The 24,019-nt window shown below is 46.5% G+C and overlaps 2 protein-coding genes across 8 annotated transcripts in view; both read right to left on the reverse strand.

Annotated features, from left to right (window-relative positions):
• Positions 1-8,849, reverse strand: part of CAMKK2 (calcium/calmodulin dependent protein kinase kinase 2) — a 44,436-nt gene extending 35,587 nt beyond the window's left edge. For all 6 annotated transcript variants that reach the window (XR_013813015.1, XM_079762259.1, XM_079762257.1 and 3 more), the window contains exons 1-2: positions 8,723-8,849; positions 4,491-4,567 (exon numbers count right to left, since the gene is read on the reverse strand). The gene's annotated coding sequence lies outside the window, so the exon portion shown is untranslated. The remainder of the gene's footprint in view (positions 1-4,490; positions 4,568-8,722) is intronic.
• A 5,998-nt stretch (positions 8,850-14,847) lies between these two features.
• The window catches only part of ANAPC5 (anaphase promoting complex subunit 5), a 28,640-nt gene continuing 19,468 nt past the window's right edge, over positions 14,848-24,019 (reverse strand). For both annotated transcript variants that reach the window (XM_079762253.1, XM_079762254.1), the window contains exons 10-17: positions 23,372-23,553; positions 22,384-22,519; positions 22,105-22,179; positions 19,193-19,314; positions 18,401-18,508; positions 18,172-18,319; positions 16,361-16,523; positions 14,848-15,478 (exon numbers count right to left, since the gene is read on the reverse strand). In XM_079762253.1, coding sequence (XP_079618379.1) covers positions 15,267-15,478; positions 16,361-16,523; positions 18,172-18,319; positions 18,401-18,508; positions 19,193-19,314; positions 22,105-22,179; positions 22,384-22,519; positions 23,372-23,553 — 1,146 coding nt within the window. In that variant the 3' untranslated portion in view covers positions 14,848-15,266. The remainder of the gene's footprint in view (positions 15,479-16,360; positions 16,524-18,171; positions 18,320-18,400; positions 18,509-19,192; positions 19,315-22,104; positions 22,180-22,383; positions 22,520-23,371; positions 23,554-24,019) is intronic.

Genomic DNA, 24,019 nt, shown 5'->3' on the forward strand with positions numbered 1-24,019 from the left:
TCTATGTGAAAGAGATCTTGATTAGTTGCTTCCCAGACCAGGGATGGGTGGTCCCCTGCTCCAACCATTTCATCTCACCAAAGAGAAAATGAAGGCCCAGAAAGTATAAAGATTTGCCCAAAGTCACACAGAGGTACTAGGCAGAGCTAAAATTGATCTGAGTTTTTCAGGAAGGGACTAAGAATTACCGGAGCCGTCTTGCAATGTCCACATATTGTGCCCAGGCTGGGCCAAAATCTCTCCTCAGGGGGAGCCCCGTCTTCTGCCTTCCTGAGACACAGCCTGTGTGAGGGGGGAGAGCCAAGCACAGCGCCTCACGGTGCTCGGAAAGAAACGCACAGGATCTGGGCACGGAGACCCTGATCTGACTTCGCTTAGGAGACCTGTGGCTCCGCCTTTCTTGTTTATTGATGAACTCCATGTTCTAAAACTTTCTAGATTAGCATTGGCACTCAATACATATTGGCTAGAGGTCATTGCTTGTTTCATGCACCCCAAGGCCACTCAGAAAGTCAGAAGCTTCCTTTAGCTGGTCTGCGCTCCTTTAGTCTGATAGCTGGCCTGATTTCTGTGTGGAAGCCCATCCTTCCGTGTGAAAGGTGACTCCCTGGAGCTGTCTGCACCATCAGCTTCAGTGGTTCCCGTATGACTCAAGCCTGGTCAACTGGGCATCAGCTGCTCTGGTCAAGTGATGGATTCAAGAGTAGTTGTGTGATCCAAGTCAGTCTACCAAGTCTAGTTTTAAGGTTTTTGTAGAAATATTAACAAAAAAGAATGTCTCTTTCTGTGGAACTTAGCGCAACGAGGATATACTTCTAGAGTTTCAGGGGTTGAGGAGAACCTGGCCTTAGAATGAAGTTGACTGAGAGGGAAGAGAGGCAACAGATAGAGAAGAACTGAGATAGGGGACATTGTTTGGGTACCTGGATCCAGCCATGCCTGAAGCCCATATGCCACAGGAGTTTTTAACTACATGAATCAATAAACTCCCATTTTTGCGTAGGTTAGTTTGGGATTGGTTTTCTGTCACTTACAACCAAGTATCCTGACTGACAGATGACACAGGGAGGATTGACAGAAAAGCTTCTTCACACCCCGGCCAGGTGGCTCAGTTGGTTGCAGCATTATCCCATATACCAAAAGGTTGCAGGTTCAATCCCCCGTTGGGGAGGCAACCGATCGATGTTTCTCTCTCACATCCATATTTCTCTTCCTCTCTCTCTAAAATCAGTAAGAAAACATATCCTTGGGTGAGGATTAAAACATCTTTCTTTTCTTTTCTTTTCTTTCTTTCTTTCTTTCTTTCTTTCTTTCTTTCTTTCCTTCCTTCCTTCCTTCCTTCCTTCCCTCCTTCCTTCTTTCCTTTCCTTTTTTCTTTTCTTCTTTTCTTTCTTTTCTTTTCTCTCTTTCTTTCTTTCTTTCTTTCTTTCTTTCTTTCTTTCTTTCTTTCTTTCTTTCTTTCTTTCTTTCTTTCTTTCTTTCTTTCTTTCTTTCTTTCTTTTCACAAAGCTTCTTTACTAAGCTCCCTGCCAGATGATCAATCAGTTCTCTACACCTTAAGGTTCCCAACCAGGCCAAATTGCCAGGCAGCTGCAAGACAGCCTTCGCCTCAACCAGTAGTTCCAAAGTCTCTCTCTCTCTCTTCCTCTGTCTCTCTCTTTAATCTTAAAATTAAAAAAAAATTTAAAATCAAGGATGGGGAAGGACTGATGAACAGGACAGAGTGAAGAGAAGAAACTAACCAGCTCTTTCCAACACAAGAACTGCCTCGCTGTAGCAGCTGCCATGGTGGTTGTGGATGCAGTAATAGTCATGGCTGCCTTCCTGAGTGCTTGCCAAGCGCCAGGTGCTATTCTAAGCACTCTGCGTGTATCATCTCATTTAATCATCACAACAGCTTTATGAGTTAGGTACTGTTATCATGCCTATTTCACTGGTGATGGGACTGAGGCACAGAGAGTCTGAGTGACTTGCCCACCATCACACAGTGCTTTGGGAGAAATCACAGGCTCCTGGAGAGGTAGAACTTTGTGACCAGGCACAGCACAACCCCTCTTCTAAGTCATGTGACCTTGGGGACAATACCCACCTCACCCAGGACACAGGCCCCTGCACAGAGTATATGCTCCCCAAATGGAAGCTGTTGCCAAGAAAGCACTTCAGTGGCTATCAAGTTCAAGCCCCTCAATTGGTTTTAATTTATATGAAAACAGAAATGTTTTATCTCTAATCCCACCACACTAACTTAACTCTGCATCTTCCCCTCTGTTGTCCACAGGCATCACTTTCTCACAAAATAAATGTAATTACAATATCATGTCGCATCCTTGCTCGTTTGCGTCATAAGAATCTGCACGCTCTCTCAGCTTTCAGAATCAGCACGCCAGGGCTGCAGACGGGGTTGCTGCGACCCAGGAAGATGAAATGACCTCTCCGAGGCAGCTGAGCAGGTTGTGTCCTGACCCCTGAAGCCCTAGTTCCCTGCAGCCCTGGATGCTTACGGAGCAAGAAGTTCAGCTGTCTTAAGAGTTGCTAGGCAGCTACTGTTCAGTCGATGACGAAGTACTATGGAGAGGGACCCCAATCAAGCAGCCAGGTATCTAAAGACAGGTGTGTACTGGTGGCCTTGAAGAGCGAGGAAGTATGAATGTGGGGTGGGGTGGGGGTATTTGGAAAAGGGAGGTAGGAACCATCTCCTTCGTTCCTTCCTTCCTCCCTCCCTCCCTCCCTGCTTCTCTCCTTCCCTCCCTCCCTCTTCTTTTCTCATTGAATCCCTCCCAATCTTTCACTGGCCCAAAACAAGAGGCAGGGAAACTGGAATTGCAATTTGTGACGAGAAGAAAAATACTTCAACTCTAACATGCTGCAGCTTAGCAAATCAGAGAGAGAGGGGGCCACCTCAGAATCCACAGAAATCCACGGGCATCAGCACCCTGCCACCACCCATGGCCCTCCTCCCTCCCTCTTCCCTGCTTTTGGGGGTGATGTTCAATCTAGCTTCTCCTCTCTCCTTCCCCAGCCTCCAGCACAAAGCAACCCCAGCCAGGGGCAAAGAGGGGCTGGGAGTGGCTCTGGGGTCCAGAACCCTGTCCGCCGCCCCTGGACCTAAAGGGTGGGAGAACTGTCTGGGATGAATCTAAACCAGGTGTCCTCACACTACGGCCCGCGGGCCACGTGCAGGTGTTTTTGCCGTTTTGTTTTTTTTTTACTTCAAGATAAGATACGTGCAGTGTGCATAGGAATTTGTTCATAGTTTTTTTTTAAACTATAGTCCGGCCCTCCAGCGGTCTGAGGGACCGTGAACTGGCCCCCTGTTTAAAAAGTTTGAGGACCCCTGCTCTCAATGAAAATTTCCACCAGAGGTACTGAAGGTAAAATCCCAAAGTACCTTTAAGAAAGCACAAGGGAGGTGTCCTTCCCCCAACACCCTGCCCCCCACTCAAACCACTGGTTCCCCATTTAAACTCGGGCAGCAAAGGCTTATCTCGGGCACCACCCACAATGCCCCTTCCCGCCCACTTGCTTCCTACCTTGTGTCCCAGCCACCAAGACGTTGGCCTCCCGGCGCCCCTACCTCCTACCTCGCATCTCCTTAGGGGACAATCCTTCTCTCCCCTTAAATTTGCAATTAGCATGTTTCTCCCACTGCCATCTCGCCACTATTTACAGAAGCCAACAGGATAAAAACAGACAACATAAAAATAGTTTCCCAGCAGCTTTCAGGATAGGGAGGGGTGGGGGTGGGGGTGGGGGTGGGGGACCACAGACTCTTGGAATTTTCTTTCTCTCCTTTTCAAAATGGAAAAATGCTAGAATCCGTTATCTCTTCCAAAGCACTCCCCAGCAGTTCAGACCACTCACCGGGGAGCTCCCTGGGGACAGAGACCAAGCGAAAGCTCACCAGCGTTTCGGCGGCCCGTACCCCGTTCTGCCCTCTTTCCATCAACTACCGAGCCTCCTTCCAGCCTTCCAAAGACACAAGCCAGTCAACAACACAAAACCCTGGCTTTTCTCTGTGCTTAAAATGTTTCATAATTGAATACAAAAAATCCATCGGCAACACTACAAACACGTTGAAACTGAAAACATCAGTGGCGAAAAAATCATTCCTTCTTCAGTATGGTCATAAACATCACCCAGCAGGGAATGCCAGAGCAGGGGGGTGTCTTCCCTGCGAAGACTCACCCACTCACCTCCTTTTAAATATGCCTTTTTTTTCCCCTTCTTTTATTTTGTTGAGGAAGGGATCCAATCAGGGAAGAAGGAAAAAAAAACTACTCGTTCAAACTCTTATTTTTTCAGAGAGCAAAACCATTCGGAAATTATTTCTATGCATAACCTCCTGGAGGAGGCGACGTCCACTCCGTGAGAAAATGGGCAACCTTTGCCAGCATGACCAGGTCAAGGGAGCCTGTCAGGAAACCATACCGATCCCCGGGGACCTGAGCCTTGATTTTTCTCATCTGTAAAATGGAGCTAGCGCGGCCTACCTTGAGGGCAGCTGTCCAGTCGATCTTCTATATCAGGCGTGGGGAACGTCCGGCCCCGCAAATCATTTGGTCTGGCCCTGCCAAGGCATTAGGGGTGAGTTAATTAAATGTTCAACCAAATATAGCGGACTACGTTTTAAGTTGATAATTTTGTATGACCCGCAAATGACGTTATAAATATCCAAATGGCCCTTGGCAGGAAAAAGGCTCCCCAGCCCTGTTCTATATGAAAGTGCCCAGCATACAGCTTTGGCTCATAGTCAAGGCCCCAAAGAGTGGGAGGGGTGGAGGGGCTGGTCTTTTCTGGGCTTCCCCGCACCCCCCCCGCCCCCCCCCCCCCGCTCAGTTTTCAGGATGCTCAGCTGCTTGAATGGGCTTCAAGAGAGACTGACGTGTGACTCCACCCCTGGCCGCTGAGTTAGGGCACGGTCTACCAAAGGTAAATCTGAAATAGCGTTTGCCCAGATCTTTCTTTACTTTGTGTATTTACTTACCTGGAAAAAGTGTCCCAAAATATACACCAGTGAAATTAGTTGGGGGCCTACACTTGACATATCATGGTGGCTGAAAAGAATGGACCTAAATGACATTGAGACTCCCTGAAGCTCGGCTGACATGGCTCAGTGGTTGAGCATTGACTTATGAACCAGGAGGTCGAGGTTCAATTCCTGGTCAGGGTACATGCCCGGGTTGTGGGTTCAATCCCCAGTAGGGGGCATGCAGAAGGCAGCTGATCAATTGATGTTTGTATCTCTCACCTCCTCTCCCTAACTCTCCGAAATCAATAAAAATAAATGTTTTTTAAAAAGGACTCCCTAAAAATCATACTTATGTAATACTTGTGCACTGCCCCTGGGGGTGATGGGCTTAGAAGGGAGCTATGATTCCTGAGGAAAAGCAGGTGGGGATGAAGTGAAGGTAGTCCCAAAAACCTGGTTCCAGGAAGCTGATCCCCAATTGATTTCAGAAAATCTTTCTTCTATCACCCTCTCTCTGCAAATGGAATGGCAAAATAATGTCCTATGCCCAGAGGTTTATTAATTGGGGGCTGCGGAGGCAGAGGGATAAAGTGGCCTTAAGAAGCCCTCATGGGCCGAAACCGGTTTGGCTCAGTGGATAGAGCGTCGGCCTGCGGACTCAAGGGTCCCGGGTTCGATTCCGGTCAAGGGCATGTGCCTTGGTTGCGGGCACATCCCCGGTGGGGGGTGTGCAGGAGGCAGCTGATTGATGTTTCTCTCATCGATGTTTCTAACTCTCTATCCCTCTCTCTTCCTCTCTGTAAAAAATCAATAAAATATATTTAAAAAAAAAAAAAAAAAAAGAAGAAGCCCTCATGGTAGAAAAAAAACACAAAGCGTCCGGCCACAGATGAATAGAGAAACAAAATGTGGTCTATCCACACACAGGAGTATTACTCACAGGAGTAAAAAGAAAGCACTGATATATTCTATGACTTGTAGGAACCTTGAAAATACTATGCTCCATGAAAGAAGCCAGACACAAAAGGCCCCATATTATCATCAGGTCAGTGGGGTAACAAGCACAGCCCGAAAGAAGAAAAGCCCATTCCCTAAGGGAATTTTCTCAACTTGCAGGAAAGAAGGCACAGAAACGCGGGCAAAGACTCCTGCAGCCTGTGGAGCCAGGCTGAAGAGAGGAGGTTCTAACCTGGTCCGAAGAGAGGAGCTACTGGGAAAGCAAAACATCTGCAAAAAAATAGCAATACGAGGCCCTCTGACCCAAAGGAAAATCTGAAATAGCGTTTGCCCCCAAACTCCAGGATCGGGAAAGGAAATGGGAACCACATGCTACCCATAGGCACAAGAAGAAGGCATGCCAGGGAGAAGGTCACCAGGGACCCCAAACAAGTTACTGAGCTTCACCGAACCCCTCTATAAAATGGGTTCGTGGTGGAATACGGGAAACTCTGTGGTCCATGTTAAAATTTGAGTTCAAATGCCAAGAAAATAGGCTTGACCCACCCCCCACCTGGCACCCCCCATCCCTTCCTCCTGAGGGAGGTCCCTCCCCACCCACCAGCCCAAGAAGGAGCCGGCAGAAAGTTTTCCTAGGGGCTGGGTCATGCTGTCCCATCTCCCTCCCCTCCTCCTCCCATCCAAAGTCCACTCTTTAGCCCGTTCTTCAAGGGTCTGCACAAATGACACCTCCTTCAGGGAGCCTCCTGGACTGACACCCCCCACTGCCCTCTGCTCCCTTCATTCCCACAACACTTATTCCTCCAGGAATTTCTCAACAGGGTTTAAGACAGGGCAATTCTTCATGTCTGCCAAAGATCTGGCCTGCTTGGAGGACATTTGGCATCCCTGGCTCCTGCTCCCCAAAGCCAGGCGTGCTCAGCACCATTTTGAAACCAAAAGTCGCCCCACACTTGCCCAAACACTAGCCGGGAAGTTGGGACCACCCCTGATGAGACTGGCAGTTATCAGTAAATATATTTGGCTACCAGACCATTAACAACCTGGGGGGGGAAAAAAGACAAGCCTAAGCTATCAGCATCACCACCAGGCCTGCTGGGATCTGTGTCCTCACAGGCTGGTTTGCTAAACAAATCTGGACTCAAGAAGCTGAGGGTGGCCTTGCAAGAGTCCCTGCTCTAGAAGAAGGTGATCAAGTACAAAGGCTCTAGGACCTGACATATCTGGGTTCACTGTGTAACCCCAGGCAAGTTACTTAACCTCTCTGAGCCCCTCCACAAATGGGGCTAACTCCTAGCAACACTGCAGGATTATTTCAAGCCTCCATCTTCTCATCTCTACAATGGGGATAAAAGTCTCAAGTCTCATAGGATATTTTTAGACATTAAATGAGATCATGCAAATAACACACAGCAGAGCACTTAGGAGCTCATCAAATGGTGGCCGTTTTTTTATTTTAAAACGTGTCGTGTGCTCTCTGCAAATGGCTGCTTTCTATATAGAAAGGGTTTATGAGAGCAATCTAAATGGAGGGTCCAGGCTCAGCAAGAAGCTGCATTTGCATAGCACATACACTGTTTATTCTTAAATTGCATGTTTTTGTGGGGTGGCTTGGTGGGGGTCTAGCTCTCCCAAAGCCCTCCCCTTCCTATGGCCCTGCCTCCCCCTGGGAAGGAGGATGCCTGTGAGGACACAGAGCTATCCTCTTCTTCGCTGGAGGGCAAGCATAGCCAGGAGAGGGGATAGTAACTGACTGCACCGCTCTAGGGCAACAAGAAGTTTCTATCCCTAGGGCTGTGGGGACTACCAGACTGAGGAAGGCAAAAGTTGCCTCCAAGGAGGTGGGCACTGCATGTCCCACCCTGAGGCCAGCATGCTCCCCTCTTGCCCACCCAAACTCCACCCCCCTGCCCCAACCTTATGGGGGACATAGGAGGGGCTGAAGTGCATCCTCTTCAGCACCAACTGAGAGCAGCCAGGATGGCTGGCAAAGATGTGAAAACACCCTACTTCCCAAACTAGGCAGTGCAGGCGATGGGGAGCCAGGAAAAGGTCAAGGCTGGAGCGGGTGGCGACCCAGGCATCAAGACCCAGCGTTGTGGGCTGAGCCCGGCATCCCCGCGTCCTCAGAGTCAGGCAGAGGATGCCGGTGAAGGCACCTCTCTGCACGCACAGCTAGCGTGCTGCCGGCCCCGAGGTGAATTTAGGTCAAAAGGACCAAGGCGGTGAGGTTCCAGCCTAGAGACTTGGGGAGGGGGGCGGGGACAAAGGGCCGACAGAGAGGCAACGGTCCCGGCCCCACAACTGCTAGCCCAGGGTCGTGCTGCCAGGTGTCCAACTTCCCAGGGCCGGCGTTTGCCCCCAGGACTAGCGGGGTGCGGGGGTGGGGTGCTCCAATTCCGTGGGCCCTCTCCTCCCCTGCGCGCTCCAGCTACCCCCACCTGTCAAACGCGAGGCGGCGGGCCTAGGCTGCCTCGGGCCCCGGTGACCTCGGTTCCAAACTCCGGGACCGCCCCTGCTACCCCGGGCAGGGCGCCGTCCCGCCGGCGAGAGGCCACCCCGAGGCCCCGGCACTCAGAGGATGCGGAGGAAGGGGCGCCGGGGACCTCGCCCCCACGTGGCGGGGCGTGAGACAGCGCACGTGGGGTCCCCTTAGTGGAGGGGACCTGGGGCCGACCTCAGGGCTTTGTCTGCAATCCCGGCAGTGGTCGCCCCGCCCCGAGGCCGAGGGCGCCGAGGGGGCCGGGGTTGCGGTGGCTGCATCCCCCGCTCGCTACCCGGCTCCCGCCAGCTCACCTGGGCTCCGCGCCGCCCCTGCTGCCGCCGCCGCCAAGGCCGCCGCCGCCTCCCGCGCTCTGCACCCCTGGCTCGGCCGGGCTCTGCTCCGCTCTGCGCTGCTCCAGCCGGCGCGCGGGGGGCGGGGGCGGGAGGAGCCGCCCCGGTCCCTGCACGGGCGCGACGCCGCCCCGGGCTGCGCGGGGATTGGCCGCGGCCGCTGGAAACCCGCCCGCGCCCGCCGCTCTCGGCGCGTCCCCGCCGTTTGGCCCGGCGCGGGGGAGGGCGAGGAGGCGGGAGCCCGCAGAGACGAAAGTAGCAGCGCGGCGGAAAGGAGAAGAAAAGGGGGGAGGTGGAGGGGGTTGCGGCCGGGCCGGGAAGCGGGGGGAGGAGGCCGCGGACCAAGGAGGGTGGGAGAGACCCACCGAGGGCACGAGCGCGGGAGGCTACGCTGCAACTTAGGCCCCGCCCGCCGCGCGCACCTGCCCCGGTTCTCCCCGCGGCGGCCGCGGCACCCTTCGGGAGGTTGGTTTAGTTTTGTTTAGCCACACGCGGGAACTGCAGGGTGGCGGCTGACACCCATTTGGGGGAACCCCCTTCCACACCCACCTCCCCTCCACCCCCCGTCACTGCTCAGGGCCCGCCCTCAATGCTGGGGGATCGTGTACCTTCCCCACCCCACCCCCCTCTACCTGGAGGTACCAAACTACTCGAAACCAATGAAGTCTGGCTTTTCCCGAAGACTGCTTAGATGCTTTGTATGGAAAACATTCTTCCCAAACGGCCACCCCTTTCAGCGTCCTACTTTCCTGAGCCTTAGTAAGTGTGTTTAGGGTCCCAGCTGGGTATCAGCGCTGCCGGGGCAGGGGAGGGAAAGACAAGGACTGCCAGACCGGCCGCCTTGGGTGGTTGGGGAAACCCAGTCCTGAACCGAGAGCTACCCAGGGCGTGTCTCACGGACCCTGCCAAGCAACCAAAAGGGGAATCAAGAGTTTAAAAGGGAGTCGAGCCAAATTAATGAAAGGTTCAAAGTCCTCTTGTCCTCTGAGTGGATTTGCAGGACATTTAGCTTGACTGGTATTTCCAGGCTCCCCGGGCGCTGACAAACAATCTAGAGCGTTCCAATTAGATGAGCACCCCTCCTGACGTTATTGGCATGCAAGCATTTGTTGGGAATAGAAAGGGCCTGGGGCCCAGCGAGCGTGGCTCAGTGGTTGACCTATGAACCAGGAGGTCAAGGCTGGGTTCCCCTTCAGGGCATATGCTGGATCCCCAGTGGCGGGCGGCGGGAGGGGGGGCGGGGAGGGGCGTGCAGGAGGCAGCCTATCAATCATTGATGTTTCTCTCATCATTGATGTTTCTATCTCTCCCTCTCCTTTCCTCTCTGAAATCAATATATATATATATATATATATATATATATATATATATATATATATATATAGAGAGAGAGAGAGAGAGAGAGAGAGAGAGAGAGAGAGAGAGAGACCTGGGAACAACCATCCTAACAGATCATCAGGGGAATAGATCAATGGATCAATGAAACATGTTATAGTCATTTGATGAATGTTGTCAAGTTTTATGCCTTTTACTTATAAATGGATTTGAAGCAAATAGCAAAATGTTGTCAACTCTGAATGGTGAATGCATAATTCTGTATTTTTCTATTTTCTTCCCCCAAAATATGTATTGGGGCTGACAGGGAATATTCTGAATGTGTCTAATTTTGTGACAGAGGTCAGCAAACTTTTTCTGTAAAGGGCCAGCAAATATTTTAGGCTTTGCAGACCATGTGTCTATTGGCAAAAACTCAGCCATTCTAGCAGCCCTAGACAAAAGAAAATGAATGTGTGTGGCTGTGTTCCAATGAAACTTTATTTACAACACTGAAAGTTGAATTTCACATAATTTTCAGATCACAAAATATTGTTTTGATTTTTCTTCAAACACTTAAAATGTATAAACCCTTCTGAGCTAATAGGCCCCATGAAAACTTGTTGCATGCCAGATTTGGCCTATGGGCAATAGTTTGGCAACCCCTGCTTTACTAAAGAAACCGAAATAGATACTGGTTGATGCCTTTTCCTGTTACATGTTAAAATATACAATTCTGTACGTTTACATGGTGTTACTGAATTGCCTGTGTTTTATTAAACTAGCAAACAGGCAGATACTTAGTTATACTAGTACGTACAACTGTGAAAGTTAGAAGCCAATTATGTGAGAAAGGTAAAAAAGAGTCCATTCAAATCTAAACTCTTGCCCAAAATCAACTTCTTTCTGGAAGAATTTCCTTAAACGCTGTGATCCAGGTCCTCCTTGTCCTCTTTCCTCTCTGATTTCCTATAGCAAGGACTGTACCATTTATTTGATGCTCAACTACCCTGTCATGATTCTTTACTTTAAAATATATATATTTTCATTGATTTCAGAGAGGAAGGGACAGGGAGAGATAGAAACATCAATGATGAGTGGGAATCATTGATCAGCTGCCTCCTGCACGCCCCCCCTGGGGATCGAGCTTGCAACCCCAGCATGTGCCCTGACTGGGAATTGAACTGTGACTTCCTGGTTCATAGGTCGACGCTCAACCACTGAGCCACGCTGGCTGGGCTACTGTTTACTTTTCACTAATGCATTCTGACTTGCCAATAGAGCTATAAATTCCTGGAATATAAATAGGTACTACAGCTGATTCATTTGTTTACATTCAGCTTTGTGGTTGAAAACAGTGTGGAGTCACGCAGACCTAGTTCAGATCCCAGCTTTGATAGTTATCAGCTCTGTGGCCTTGGATATGTGACTTTGGTTTCATCAGCTGTCAAACGGGGATAATAAACCTAGGGCACAGGCTGGGCTTGGGGTGTAAATACAATTGTGTGCGTAAAGATCATAGCTCAGTGCCTGGCATATAAACACTCAGAGGCATTTGGTAGAGAGCAAAAGCCCCATCAACCATGTGCCTTTCTTATTAAAGTGAATTAGAACTGGCAGAGAACATCACAAGGGTCTTTCATTGACATTCAGCCCCTCTTGTGTGATATGAATCATCCCAATCAAAAATCATATTCTTCTCAGCAACAGGAGAATAAGAACTGGCTTTGCTTTTTGAGGCTTCCCCTCCAGGAACACCAGAAAAAAAAAAAACTATGCTAGGCAAACAGAGCTTGTTGTCTTGGCAAGAGAGTGCCAAGAAAATAAGTAATCAAAGCATCCGAATCTTCTTAAGAAAACTTGGATAGTTACAGAGGAGAACTTGAAAAGTAAGACTTTAAAAGTATCTCACCCATTAGGACAGAGCTCCTGCCAAGGCTCTGTCCTCTCCTTCCTGAACTGTTCGGTATTCTACCGTGTTGTTCACTGAAGGTTCCACCTCCCAAACCTTGAACATCCAGGTAGAGACATCAGGATTAATCACACCGTTATTCACTGAATTCTTTCCCAGTCAACAGGACAATAGAAAAATGCTGGACAAAAAAAAAAAAAAAAAAAAAAAGACCCTGAGAAGTTTGAATCCAGCAGGCAATGAGGTTGGTATGTTTGTTAGTCCCAGACACAAATAACAGTATAAAAGGGGAAGTCAGCGGAGGCATAGACGAAGTTCTTCATCTGTCTTAGGTGTACTATGAGAAAGAACAAAATCAGTGTAACCACCAAAAACATCAGGACAAATTTTAAGACACTTTGAACCAGTAGTAATGTTCAGGATATGAAGGTGAACACTAAGGAGGTCTGGCCTACACTAAGTATTATCAATTTGTGTTCAACAAACTGATAAAGAATATTCACAGAATCAGTGCAGTACTTCTCCAAACTCTGGGAACAGGCAGCTCTAGGGTAATGCACCCGCTAGGTTGGATTCTCAGCTCTGGAACCTACTAGCTGTGTGACTTTGGGGGAGCCACTGACTTAACCTCCTGATGCCTCAGTCTATATCTGTTAACTGGGGTTAATGCTATTGCTTACCTTTTAGGACTGCAGTGAAGATTAAATGTGGTGATACACATAAGTAACTTACAATAGGGCGCTCGGTAAGTGTCAAGCTATTTGTTCCCACTGCCCCAGGGCTGGAAACACTCAACACCAAATCTGCTGGGTAGAAATCCCACCATGCCAAGCCACTGGGTCTGTCGCCTTTCTTCTCCTCCCCTTTGAGAATACATCCTAAGATCTCTTAGAAACCAAATGCCCACTGGCTACTTAGCTGCAATTTCCTCCTCACCAAATCCTTTCCCCCATTTAACCAAATCATCCATTTTGATACCCCTAATTATACCAGTCTGACTCTTACTTCCCCCACCAGGAAAAAAAAAAAAAAGAAAGAAGCCAATTAGCTGTAACCCAGGCATGTTCTGAGTTTGGGGATCACTGATGTTTCCAACTTTCCTTTTAACCCACTATAGGCCCTGACAACAAATCGAAGTCACAGATGTCGGGGAGCCATGGCCTCTTGATATTAGCTTTGGATTCCATCCTGCCAGGATGAACGAGCAATCAGAGAGCAGAGTCGGGCATGCAAACTGCATTTGCACAGCGCTCTTTGCATTAAGGGCCCTTTGCATTCTGTATTAAGGCTCTGCTTAATATATAGGCCTTGTATTTTTACTTTGCACTGGGCCCCACAAATGATGTAGCCAGTCCTGGTCAGGTTGGCTGAATACCTGAAGGGTCAGCTGAGCAACCTTACCCCACCTCTTGGACCTCCTTACACTGAAGCAGAGGGATTAAGATCACTTCTTAGATTGGGAGGATCTAATCAATGTTTAAATACATTGAATATATTTGGAAGAATAAAAAGAAACTGATATAGTTAATGGTAACCTCTGGGGAGGAGGAATTCTTTTACTATACAGCCTTTAAGGATATTTCATTTTTACCCTCTACATATGTAACCTTTCAAATTTAAGGAAAGATTTTTAAACATCAACATACCAATTAATGTCTCTATCTCCACATTGAATCTCTTGTTTCCAGAGCAGCCATCTTTGGCCAGCAAACACACTCTAGTGAGTGGGAGTTGTTTTACTCTGCTTCAGAGAGCTTTGGAGATAAATTATTTCCCATCGGAAGGTTTAAATTGAACAGAGAAAGAGCCAATGATAGAAGCTGCAAAATTTGGTTGGTGTCTTATTGCTGTTTTGGACTTGAAACAGGGGTTTTTCTGTGAACACTCAAGGATAGCAAGTTCATGAACAGAAAGAGCAATGACCGGCGTCTGCTTAATTGTAGGGTAGAGTAAATTAGATGCACTGTGTGTTTGAGTGATGGCATCTACACAGCTCTGAGCTTCAGACGCTTTCTTAATTTATAATCACCTTATTCATGATGAATTCCTAGACTTAAGTTATCACCATCCCTCATATATAGTTACTAGAGGCCTGGTGCATGAAAATTCATGCACTGGAGGCGAGGAGGTCTCTCAGCCCGGCCTGCCCCCTCTCACAGTCCAGGAGCCCTCAGGGGTGGGAGGCAACCCGGTGATCCGGGGAAGGCAACACCCCATCACACCTCTGCTGCTGCCACTGCTGGCAGCACAAGCCTGGGCCGGCCCTGGTTACCTGAGCCTCGGGCAGCTCTGGGCGGCTGGGCAGCCGCCATTCAAGGCTTGCCTGCGCCTCGGGGCCAGCCCTGGGTGGCTGGGGCGCTGAGGGGACTGGGTGCCACCATTACTGAGGGCATGGCAGTCAATTAGCATATTCCCTCCTTATTGGCTGTGGGCGCTGCCACTTTGAGGACAGGGCAGTCAATTAGCATATTCCCAGGCAGAAGATATAAGAAAGCCAACACCAAGAGAGTGAATGAAATATGCTTGTTATTGGTCCAAAAACTATAAACACATCTTTTCCTTCCTAACTCCAGTCAGGGACCAACATGTACTCAGGAGCACACAGGGGCCTACAAAAGCACCATTCGATCCTACAAAGCAGGGACGCTTAAGAAATTCAAGCAACAAACACCTGTGTTGACCTCCTTACGAGATCTACCAATATCCAAAAAGGGTTTTGCCTGAGCATATGTGTAAACAAATGTACATAATGGTGGAGAGATAGCACTATTTCTAATAAGATATTGGCAATTTTGCCCAGAAAGAACATAATCTTTTAACACTTACACTAACAGGTGTTTATTAACAAAAAGTTGATGTCTTTGCTACCAGAAGGAAAAGGGAGAACAAAACAAATATGAATATTCTAGCAGCAAAATAAGACAAACGTGCCCGAATGCAGTCTATTGACAAAACAGATATAAAAAACATCATTTAGCCCGACCAGCATGGCTCAGTGGTTGAGCATCAACCCACGGTCACGGTTCAATTCCCGGTCAGGGCGCATGCCCAGGTTGTGGGCTCGATCCCCAGTGTGGGGAGTACAGGAGGCAGCCGATCAATGATTCTGTCATCATTAATGTTTCTCTCTCTCCCTCTGAAATTAAAAAATATATATTAAAACACACACACACACACACACACACACACACACACACACACAACATCATTTATGTGGAGGGAGTGTAAACAAGTCCGAAATCTTGTTCTCTGCATCATGGCCCGGCAGGGACCTTCTCACTAGAGGTGATTTATCAAGGGCACCCCGTGAGAGGGCAGTTCCTGATGCAGCTGCCGGAAGAGCATCGCACAGCGGTTCCTCTCCTGGGTCTTCCCCAGAGTGTGGTAGAGTCGGGCCTGGAAGTAAACGACATCTCTGATTCGCTCTTTGCAGTCGACCTTTGCAAAATAGTTCTTAGCTTCGTTGAGGTTCTCAATGGCGGCCTCCAGAGCTGGTGGAAAAGGGGGGAAATACCACACCTATTTAACTCAACACTTCACATAGTTTCCAAAATTTAATATCTACTTTTATTGATTTAACACGTCCCAGACACTTTTTTAAAAATGTTAAATTTTGTGTTTATTAGCTCTTAAACACATATTTATCTTTTAATTTTTCAATTACAGTTTACTTTCAGTATTATTTTGTTTTTTGGTTTTTTTTTAAATATATTTTATTGATTTTTTACAGAGAGGAAGGGAGAGGGATAGAGAGCCAGAAACATCGATGAGAGAGAAACATCGATCAGCTGCCTCCTGCACACCTCCCACTGGGGATGTGCCCGCAACCAATGTACATGCCCTTGACCAGAATCAAACCCGGACCTTTCAGTCCACAGGCTGACGCTCTATCCATTGAGCCAAACCGGTTTCAGCTCAGTATTATTTTGTATTGGCTTCAGGTGTACAGCATAGTGATTAGAAAATCATCTACTTTACAAAGTGTTCCCCCTGATATTTCCAGTACCCACTTGGCACCATACATAGTTATTGCAATATCAGTGACTATGTTCCCTATGCTGTACAGATACTTCTATATTCAACTCTTTGAGGAGGAAAAAACCACTAGCGTCAGGTTTTATAAAGGGTCTTTAGTCTTGACTTCCTGCCGGTGCCTAATTCTACAGGGTAAATAGCCACTCATTTGCCTTCAGCCTTCATGACAAACATGCATGTGAAAGCGCTTTAAATGCTGCCTGAAATTTTAACATAAAGTTGTGAACGCTCAGAACTTAAATACTGTCCCAAATTTAATGTCTTTTCTTTTTCCAGGTCCTATATTTTAGAAGTTTTCTGCAATAGCATTGCCTAACAACCTTTGTATGGCTTCCTACCTTCCGCTTTGTTCGGTGGATCATAGGAAGCTGCTGAAGCCACCTGGCACTTGGCCACCAAGAACATGGCCCGGCCTTTGTCCAGGACAGCTCCGTCAGCCAAGATGGGCTCAATGGCCATGTGGAGAAGACTTAAGGCCTGTTCTGGGATTCCAAGGATGAGCTGAAAAAGAAACATCGTGGCGCTGTACACACTCACAGGCACTACCCACTCCAGGAAGGGCTTCCTTTCTGGTCCTTCTCTCCTGAGGCCATGTCTGGCTTAGCTTCTCCCTGGCATGTACTACATTTAATGGGGACCATCCTCTTAGAAAACATAAGGTGTGACAATCTGATTTCAGATGACAATAGGTACAGTAGGGAGTAGTTATTCACACTATGGGAAAGTTTTGTCTTTACAAAAAAATTCAACACCAAAATCCTTTAGATTGGCGATTCCAAAGGGTTGAATTAGCTGTATAAGGATCACTGGAGGAAGAGGAGACACCAAGAAAATATCTCAAAAGTATATAATAAAAGAAACAACAGGGAATTAAAATGATATGCTAGAAAACATCTATTTAACACAAAATAAAGCAGTAATGGCGGATCTGAGGAACAAAAAAGACGTAAGACATATAGGAAAAAAATAGCAAAATAGAATAAGTCCATTCTCATGCATAATTATGTTAAATTAAGTGAATTAAACTTTTCGATTAAGAGAAAGACTGACAGAATAGATTTAAAAGAATGTAATCTTATGATTACAGGAGAAAAAATTCTCAACAAATATTAGCAAACCAAATCCAGCATCATATTAAAAGAATTGTATACCACAACCATCTGGGATTTATCCCAGAAATCCAACAGTAGCTCAATATAAAAGTTAAACTGAACTATTATATGTTAGCAATTCTACTCTTAAGTATACCCAAGAAAAATAAAACAATATCTACACAAAAACTTGTACATGAATGTTGAGATCAGCTATTCTTAATAGCCAAATGGTGAAACAACCCAATGGTCCATCAACTGATGAATAGATAAATAAAACATGTATAGATCCAATAGAATATGATTCAGCTGTTAAAAGAATGTAGTACATGCTACAACATGAATGAACCCTGAAAAGATTTCACTAAATCAAGAAGCCAGACACAAAAGGCCAGATATTGTATGATTCCATTACATGAAATACACAGAATAAGCAAATCCATAGAGACAGACAGACGGAGCTGTCCTGGTTTATAGGTCGACGCTCAACTACTGAGCCACACCAGCTGGGCATGAACTATATCTTAAGAAAAAATTATTCAGTCTATAAATATTAAAAGCCTACTATATGTGTAGGTCCTACTAGGTACCATGGGGATACAGCAGGGAAAAAACAAGTGTCCCTTCTCTCATAGCCTTTCCATTCTACAAAGGGAGATAGAAAACAAACATTTAAAAAATTTTCATTTACAAAACCTTTCAATGAACATATGACTTCCTCACTTCTTTATTCTACTCATCCCCTTGTTAAATCAAGCATAGCTCTGGGCCAGCTAACCATTAATCGGATGCACATGTCCTCAATGAAGAGGCGAGTCCCCTTTACTAAATACGCAGCCAGTGCCAGGGGGAGGTGTCAGCCTTTCACCAAGTTCACAGCTCCAGATTTCCGTGAAGGGCCTGCCGTGGAGACTGCATTCCCAGACTTCAATAGTGAGAAGTGAAAGCTCATTATTATCCTTTTCAAAACCAAAAAGTAGTACCAGATTTGCCAGTTCTTGAGTACAAATATGTGCTAAAACAAATAAAAACAAAACAAAGCACAGAGATCAGCTTACCTGGGCAAAAGCCAAGTTCAACACTGTTTCAGAGGCCAAGTACTGTAGTCGGTACTCCTTGGAGAGGGCCAGCGCCTGCAGGAGCACGGGCAGTGCAATGGTAGGGGAGGAAGATCGCCAATACAGCTCTGCCACAGACAGCAGGACACTACCCACAAACAGGAGGACATGGATGAGAATTTCCACCACAAGGCACCATCTGTGAGATGCACGAGAGACCCCCTCTTACCTGATCACCATTTCTGTGTTCCTGATTTTCTGACAATGAATCAATAATTTCTGTAAAAGCTTGTGTGCCTCTGTCATTTGATTCTGAGCCTGTAGTACAACTGCTTTTCTGCACAAACAAAATAAACATAAGTGGTTATGCTGATGTTTTGCAAGGGTTATAAGTATAGTCACTTTCAGGGTTAGAATCCCTATTTCCTCAATTACAATGTAACTGAACCCCCAAAGGGAAGAACTGTGTCTAACATAATTTTTGTTAAAAGAGGAAAAAGATTGTGTTTATAAGCACAGATGTGTACACATACACACACACACACACACACACACACACACACACACATACACGAACAAAGTCTGGAAGTATAGATGTCACAATGTTGGTGATTATCTCTGGGTGGTACTGATTTTCTCCATTCAGCTTATCTGTATTTTCTCATTTCCTGTAATAAATATGTAATAAATAGAAAAAAGGTTTTTTCAGCCCTGGCTGAGTGGCTCAGTAGTGTGGAGCATCATACTGTATACTAATAGGTTGCGGGTTTGATCCCAGGTCGGGGCATGTATGGGAGGCAACCAATGTTTCTCTCTCACATTAATGTCTCTCTCTCTTTTTTTGTCCGCTACCACACCCCTTCCTCTCTCTAAATATATCCTCGGTAAGATGAGAAATTTTTAAAAGAAAAAAGGTTTTTCCTAAGCTAAAGTTGATAAATTAATTCACACACAAAACATTTAAGAATAAAGCCATTTGAGAATGAATTCATTCTGGGTTGGAGTTCTCCACGTTTCTTACCTATATACACCCTCAGTGCTATGAAGAGCTGTGATTCCTGTAACAAGTGAATCAGCCAAGTGATATTTGCCATCATGCATTGCTCTGTCAAACTGTATTTTCTGATCACATAGCATCCATAACTAATAAGAAAAAATATAATTAGGGACAAATGGCAAATGTTCACCTAATTATTCAACAGAGATAGAAAAGTATTTGGGCTTGCTTAGCAAATATCCTTACAATTCAAACACATTTTTAGTTTTTGCTATTTAAAAAATATTTCAAGTATGGCCCTGGCCAGTGTAGCTCAGTTGGTCAGCTGTCGTCCCGTGCACCGAAAGACTGCTGGATCGATTCCCAATCAGGGCACATGCCGGGTTGTAGGCTCAATCTCTGGCAGGGGGCGTGCAGGAGGCAGCCGATTGATGTTTTGATCTCACATTGATGTCTCTCTCTCTCTCTCTCTCTCTCTCTAAAAATCAATAAAAAATATTTTTTAAAAATATTTCAAGTATGGCCGAAACCGGTTTGGCTCAGTGGATAGAGCATCGGCCTGCGGACTCAAGGGTCCCAGGTTCGATTCCGGTCAAGGGCATGTACCTTGGTTGTGGGCACATCCCCAGTAGGGGGTGTGTAAGAGGCAGCTGATCGATGTTTCTCTCTCATCGATGTTTCTAACTCTCTATCCCTCTCTCTTCCTCTCTGTAAAAAAATCAATAAAATATATAAAAAAAAATATTTCAAGTATGTGAACAAGCATTAATAAAAAGCAAACACATGTGTGCGAATCATCAACTTTGTCAAATCACAACATTTTGCTTTCTTTCCTTCAGATACTATTAAGACTACTGAAGTACTTTACAATTTCTACTCTCTTCTCGATTTTTCCAAAATAAGCACTTGATTTGGTATCTATCATTCCCACTTATGTTCTTATACTTTTACAACACACATACTTATCCTTAAACAGTATGTAGTATGATCTTGCACGTTTTTAACTTTGTATAAATAGTATCATACTGCATGCATCCTTTGACAACTTACTTTTAAGCTCAACATTATTTTGGGGGTTTACACATATTAATACAAGAAATTATAGTTCATTCCTTTTCACTAATAGTTTTCAATTATATGAATATGCGACAGCTTATCTATTCTCCAGTTGATGGGTAGTTACGTGGTATCAATTTTTCACTCTTCTGAAAAATGCTGCAATAAACATTTTCACATACCTCTCCTTGTACACGTTTATCTCAGGTATACAGCAAGCAGAGGAAATGCTGGGTTGTAGTACATATGCCTTCACTTTAATATAGAAGCCATTTGTTCTTCAAATGGACTGTACTAGTTTACAGGCCCCACCAGGAGCCTATGCCATTACTCCCTGCTCCACATTCTCATCGATATGCCATTACTCCCTGTTCCACATTCTCATCGATATGCCATTACTCCCTGCTCCACATTCTCATCGATATGCCATTACTCCCTGCTCCACATTCTCATCGATATGACATTACTCCCTGCTCCACATTCTCATCGATATGACATTACTCCCTGCTCCACATTCTCATCGATATGCCATTACTCCCTGCTCCACATTCTCATCGATATGACATTACTCCCTGCTCCACATCCTCATCGATATGACATTACTCCCTGCTCCACATCCTCATCGATATGCCATTACTCCCTGCTCCACATCCTCATCGATATGACATTACTCCCTGCTCCACATCCTCATCGATATGACATTACTCCCTGCTCCACATTCTCATCGATATGACATTACTCCCTGCTCCACATTCTCATCGATATGACATTACTCCCTGCTCCACATTCTCATCGATATGACATTACTCCCTGCTCCACATTCTCATCGATATGACATTACTCCCTGCTCCACATCCTCATCGATATGACATTACTCCCTGCTCCACATTCTCATCGATATGACATTACTCCCTGCTCCACATTCTCATCGACAGTTGGTACTGTTAGGTATTTTACTTTTGGCCAATCTGATGGGTATGAAATATCTCATTATTATTTTAATTTGTAGTTCCCTAACCACTGGCTAGGTTGAGCATTTTGTAATCTATCTATCTGCCATACAGTTTTTTTTCCTATAAACTGTGAATTAAATTGTATCTTTATTTTACTGTACACCTTCTTGGTTACAGCTAGAACTGCAATGGAAATTGTTTCACCCTATTAGCACTACCATGGAACCACACTTCATCCTTGGGTGCTATCTTCTGTCTTGTTTCCCCTCTGGGTGCTCTGAGTTCACATCTCAGCACAGCTCATATGCAGACAGGTGCTCACACCTTATCTAACCACCGACCACCCCAGGGACCGGCAGGAGATTCCCAGGCCTCAGTCCCTGAAGACTAAACATGGTAAGGGGAGGAAGAGAAAGAAGGCCCTTGTAACAGTTTTCTCAGCCCCTTCAGAGATGAAAGTCAGTTCAGTAAGAAACAGAAGGCCTAGGACTGCTTTATAAAGGTCATTCCCTCTGGGCACAACATCTTCCCACAAGGTTATTCAGTTCTGGGAGGAAAAGATTAGAGTTGCCAAGTACAAGACAAAATAACAAAATTGAGACCTAATTCTTGATCTATTGAAGGACATTGATAATTTCCTTTCTTATTCCTGTACAGTTGGAGATATTAAGAATACTAATTTAAAACCATGATGGGGGGAAGTACCCTGCTTTAAATCTTTTCTCAGAGTTTATTTCTCAGGCTTCTTGAAGAGAGTTTACAGAGTCTCCTAAGTAATTACCCATGTTGACCTCAATGCATGTATGTTACAGAAAGGAAATGACATGAGAAACTGAGGGGAGACTCTTCATGAGCCCACTTTGGCAACAATACAGTAAAAACGGTCTTTTCATAAATAAATCCGCGGTCACACAAAGGGCAGGTTACCTGGGCATGCTGACTATTCGGTGGGAATCTTTCCTTCAGGTGCTTTAACACTTCGGAAGCTGCAGCGAAACAGCCCTGAACAGAAAGACAGGATGTGATGAGCACACCCGTGCAGCCACACCTGCTGCACCACGAGCGGGGTGCGGACAGGATTCACCTTTCTTGGTGCGGCCAACCAGACCTGTCCCTGACGTGCCCAGTGCCCTTCTCAAGCGCTACAGGAAAGAACTGGCAGAGCCTCCCTTGCTCCAGAAGCCCACCGACCTGGCCACCTCCTACCTGCTCCGCGTGCAGCTCTGCGAGGTGGCAGAGCGCGACCGCAAACGACTCCGTGTTGTTCTGCTGCACGCCCGCATTCACCGACTCTAGGCTGTTCATGCTCAGCAACATCTGGGCTTGTTGCAGCGCCATGGTGCTGGGTGAGGGGACAAACAGGGACTCCCATCTATCAAGGGACCCAGGCTGGCCTCCGCCACATCCCGCACTTCTCTTGAGTGCAAATGGAAGGAAGTTAAGCCCCACTGTAAGTTCACCTCTGTGGGAACAGCTGCCTCCCAGGAAAGCAGGAAAGCACCCCGGATGTGCAGCCCCAGGGGAAATGTAGTGGTTATGGCACAACAGGGAGCTCTGAGCGCCAGACACCCTCCTCCCCATTGCCTGTGGTCACGGTGTATTCATTCATTTTCATGGGTAAATTCAGACGCGATGCCATCCTGGTACCAGCTGCTCTGGCAATTTATTCAGTGGCCAGTGTCTGCAGTTCAGACCACATCGTGCCAAACAATGATCTCACATACAAAAACAAGACTGGCCATATAGGCACTTCCTTTCATTATTGAATTCCTAAAAATAACAGTTTGTTTGGGTGAGAGGTGAGGTAGTGACAGGACTCCAGGATTAAAAATCTGGTTCAGAAGTTTACTTCCAAGCTAGAGACGCAAAATGGAACTTAACCACAAGGCTGCAGATATTCCAGAGAACACATCTTGGGGTTCAAAGGATGCTCAACTTGAGTGACCATGGCCCATACCTCCTGCGAACAGAAAGAGGCACTGCCCGTCTCAGAGCACAAAGGCTTTGTGCTTGGAGTCAGAGGACAACGTGGCCCGTAAGTGGCTCTGTCACTTATTAACTACACTGTGGTCTTGGGCAGATCAGAGATGTGTGAACTTTGGTTTATGCATCCTACAAGGGAGACTGCCAGCCTCCACTCGTCTCTAAAAGGACCCACGCCCCTATGGCCTTGACCGTCTGCCTGAAGACTGACCTGCGGCCATAGAGCCTCCAGATGGCCGTTTTCTGGGCGATGCTGATGTCGATGAGCTCTGACAGGCTGTGTTTCCAGTGCAGGAGGTCAGAGTCCTTTAGAGCATCCATCAGTTTATTTGCTGTCTTCCCAGCAAAAGCCCTCTGCTGAACTAGGGACTGTATGCCCAGGGAGGCAAGGTACTAAGGGGACAAACAGATATACCCGTGACCCAAGAGAGATTACATGACTGAGTTCGTTTTGCTCTTCAGAAATTTGGCATATTTCACATTTCAGCACATGCACAGTGACAACACTATTTAAAAGGAAAGTACCTACAGCCTGGCCCTGCCCCGTATAAAATATGTTCTTGAAAAACAGGCTGGAAGAGAGGCTGACGGTACACCGAGAAGAGCCAGGGCTTTGACATTAAATGGACCTGCACTTAAACACCGCCCTACTGCTTCCTATGTGACTTGGGGCCAGTCACTTAGCGTTTGAGCCAAGCCTCAACTTCCTTGTCTGTAAAATGGGCATCCCAGCTATCATAAAGAATTGCTGTGAGGACTAAAATGAGATAACATGTCAAACAGTGCTGGGCACATTATGTAGCAGGAGATTAAAAGAGGGTGCCTATTATGAGCATAATTTATTTTCAATAACTTCTGG

This window comes from Cnephaeus nilssonii (assembly GCF_951640355.1).
Source record: "Cnephaeus nilssonii genome assembly, chromosome: 22".
NCBI lineage: Eukaryota > Metazoa > Chordata > Mammalia > Chiroptera > Vespertilionidae > Cnephaeus > Cnephaeus nilssonii.